Source organism: Vairimorpha ceranae (genome assembly GCF_000988165.1).
Source record: "Vairimorpha ceranae strain PA08 1199 chromosome Unknown NODE_250, whole genome shotgun sequence".
Taxonomy (NCBI): domain Eukaryota; kingdom Fungi; phylum Microsporidia; family Nosematidae; genus Vairimorpha; species Vairimorpha ceranae.
In genome coordinates, this window is record NW_020169545.1 from 222 (window position 1) to 2,893 (window position 2,672).

A 2,672-nucleotide genomic window follows, 5' to 3' on the forward strand; every position below is an offset into this window, starting at 1 on the left:
TTTATTTAAATACCTAGTATAATTTTTTATACTCTAAAACATGCTAAAGATCTTTTGTAATAGCTTAAGGCCAATTTTTAACACAATTTTAATTGAATTTACTGCCATTTACGTATTATTATTTCTTTCAATTCATTTTAATTTTTGGGACAATTTTGTGATAATTTTTATTTTATAACAGCCTAAAATGTCTAAATAAATTTAATCTGGATATTATGCAGTTTAAGAAAGAAGTTTAAATTGTTATAACTTGAAATACAGCTTTGTAAGTTTTGCAGTATGTTTGTGATCATTGTCTTGTTGAAAAATGTTATCTTGCAGATCCATAAATCTAACCGGATTAAATAAACTATTAGATAAAATATTCACATAGTATTCAGAATTTGTTTTACCTTTTATAAAAACAAGCTTTCCTACACAAAGGTATATAAAACATCCCCATACCATTTCTGACCCACCATCATAATTTACAGTAGCAGGCAAATTACATGTTTTAAGGTCTGCACCGGCTTCCCACCATACAGAAACTTTACCATCAGAGAAAAAAAGGCAGAACTTGCTCTCATCTGAAAAACATATCTTCTTTATCTCATTATCTGATAATAGTAACATTGTCTACTTTTCTTAAACTGGCACAAAATGTTTTTTTTGAAAAGAGTGGTTTTTTTATTGGAGTAAAAGCTCTAATATTATAATCAACAAGTGCCTTTTTTCAGTTGAATAGGAGGGCTTTTGATTAATCTTCGCTTGCAGTTCAATAGATAGTTTTCTTAATGATGTTTTAGGATTTTTTAATTATTTTTAAATAAAGCTATAACATCATTATCTTGTAACTAATTTTTCTGCCAAACCTCTTAAATCAATCAATTTTGCCTTTTTCTTTCATATTTTTTACAATTGTAAATACTGTACTTTGTAAAATCATAAATTTTCTTATGATTTTATTTGAGGCGTTTTTGGTTAGAAAGCAAAATAATTTCAATAATGTTTTATAAGTCAACTGCACATAGAGTTAATTAATAAAATATAAAAAAATGTATTTTTGGCGAAAAAATTTGTAAATTTTGAGCCAAAAATTATAATATTTTTTTTTTAAACAAAAGAAAAAAATTTAAGATCTAGCTTAAAAAAGGTGTAAAATTTTAATAAGTTGTAGTGCAAAATTGTCTTAATAAATCACAATAGTTATTTATTAAAAAAATCTTTATCTTTAAAGAAAATTCAGGCAAAGAACATATTACTTTTTTTTAACAAAATGTATATTGTAGAATCTAGATCGACAAGTGTTTTATTTCTGATAAAAATCTATCGAAAAGCTGGAAGCATTATACACTTCGAAAATTGGAAAGCTTTTAGAAGCTTATCTAACTTAGATGATTTAGGACCCCCACTGTTTTGTCAAAAATATATTTTTGTAAATTCTATTACAGGGGTGCATATAGCAACTTGAATCTTATCAAAAAAAAAAGCCAAAGTTTTGAATTACAGTAAGAAAGATAATGTCTTTAGCTCGAAGAAAGGCGTTTATATTAGAATTTATGTTTAGAGAGCGGCATGCTGCTAATTAATTTTTATCTTTAATAAAATAAATAAATGTTTTTTTTTTAACCCGTGAGGTCTTCTTTCGATGACTGCTTACATTTCAAAAAATATTTCTTTGGGGGTTAAAAAATTAAATGAACATTATAATCAATTATTTATTTTAAACAAGCTTACACTATCCCATTAAAAACAAGATTACAAATAAAAAGTGTGTTCTTCTTTTCAATGAATTTAATACGCATTTATGCGTATACTTATTTTATATTTTTAAATCCAAATTGGCCCTTTTTATAATAAGGAAATTGGATAATGCACCTCAAATTTACAATTTTTTTGACTACCCTTGTTTATAAATTTTTTATCCCTTATTTTTAAAATGCTGCACACAGAAGAAGAACTAGGAAATATTTTGAATAATTTTAAAGAAAGAATATTAGTTAAAAATTGTCTCGAGTGTTGGGAAAATATTTCTTTTTACACCGATGGAAGAGTTGTTTGTTGCAACAAAATAAATAACATAGATATTCGACTTATAAGAATACATGTTTTTGTCATAGGAAAGTTTCAATAATTACAATATTAAAAATTATTGATTTTTTTAAATAACGTGCTATATGAACTTATTGCATATATAAGTGGGTTGTCCAGAAACAGGGCAACAAATATAATTTACATGTTTAATTATAGTTCCATACTGGACTATTATTTTAACACCTTTAAATTGGGATGAACATGCAATATAATTGAAATAGATGAGAGCAAGTTTGGAAGAAGAAAATATAACAGAGAGCATCACGTTGGAGGAGTATGGGTCTTTGGTGGTGTAGAAAGAAGAACTAAGAAGATTTTTCTTGTATTTTTTGAAAAAAGAAACATTAGAAAATATTCTGAAGGCCCAAGTAAATCTTTATAGTATTATTTATTCTGATTGCCGAGAAGCATACAACGATCTAAAAAATATTTTTTTTGCTCATAAAACAGTTAACCATAGAAAGGAATTTGTGAACAGGAAAGAAAACGTACAAACTAACACCATTGAGGGCAGGTGGAATGCTATAAAAAGAAACATCCCATTTAGAAACAGAACAAAAAAGCTTGTTACCATTTATCTACTTAGATTTATGCTATTA

At 26.2% G+C, this 2,672-nt stretch overlaps 3 protein-coding genes across 3 annotated transcripts; 2 read left to right on the forward strand and 1 right to left on the reverse strand.

Moving 5' to 3' along the window:
* Positions 1 to 243: 243 nt before the first annotated feature.
* Positions 244 to 612, reverse strand: AAJ76_250000833 (transposable element tcb2 transposase; the record flags this gene model as incomplete). Its single annotated transcript, XM_024474788.1, has 1 exon — positions 244 to 612. The coding sequence occupies one exon, from the start codon at positions 610 to 612 to the stop codon at positions 244 to 246; it is 369 nt and encodes a 122-aa protein (XP_024329496.1).
* Positions 613 to 1,255: 643 nt separating this feature from the next.
* Positions 1,256 to 1,450, forward strand: AAJ76_2500001477 (hypothetical protein; the record flags this gene model as incomplete). The annotated part of the gene is made up of 1 exon (XM_024474786.1): positions 1,256 to 1,450. One exon carries the CDS (start codon positions 1,256 to 1,258, stop codon positions 1,448 to 1,450), a length of 195 nt encoding a protein of 64 aa, XP_024329497.1.
* A 468-nt stretch (positions 1,451 to 1,918) lies between these two features.
* AAJ76_2500002140 (hypothetical protein) lies at positions 1,919 to 2,113 on the forward strand (the record flags this gene model as incomplete). The annotated part of the gene is made up of 1 exon (XM_024474787.1): positions 1,919 to 2,113. The coding sequence occupies one exon, from the start codon at positions 1,919 to 1,921 to the stop codon at positions 2,111 to 2,113; it is 195 nt and encodes a 64-aa protein (XP_024329498.1).
* Positions 2,114 to 2,672: the final 559 nt, after the last annotated feature.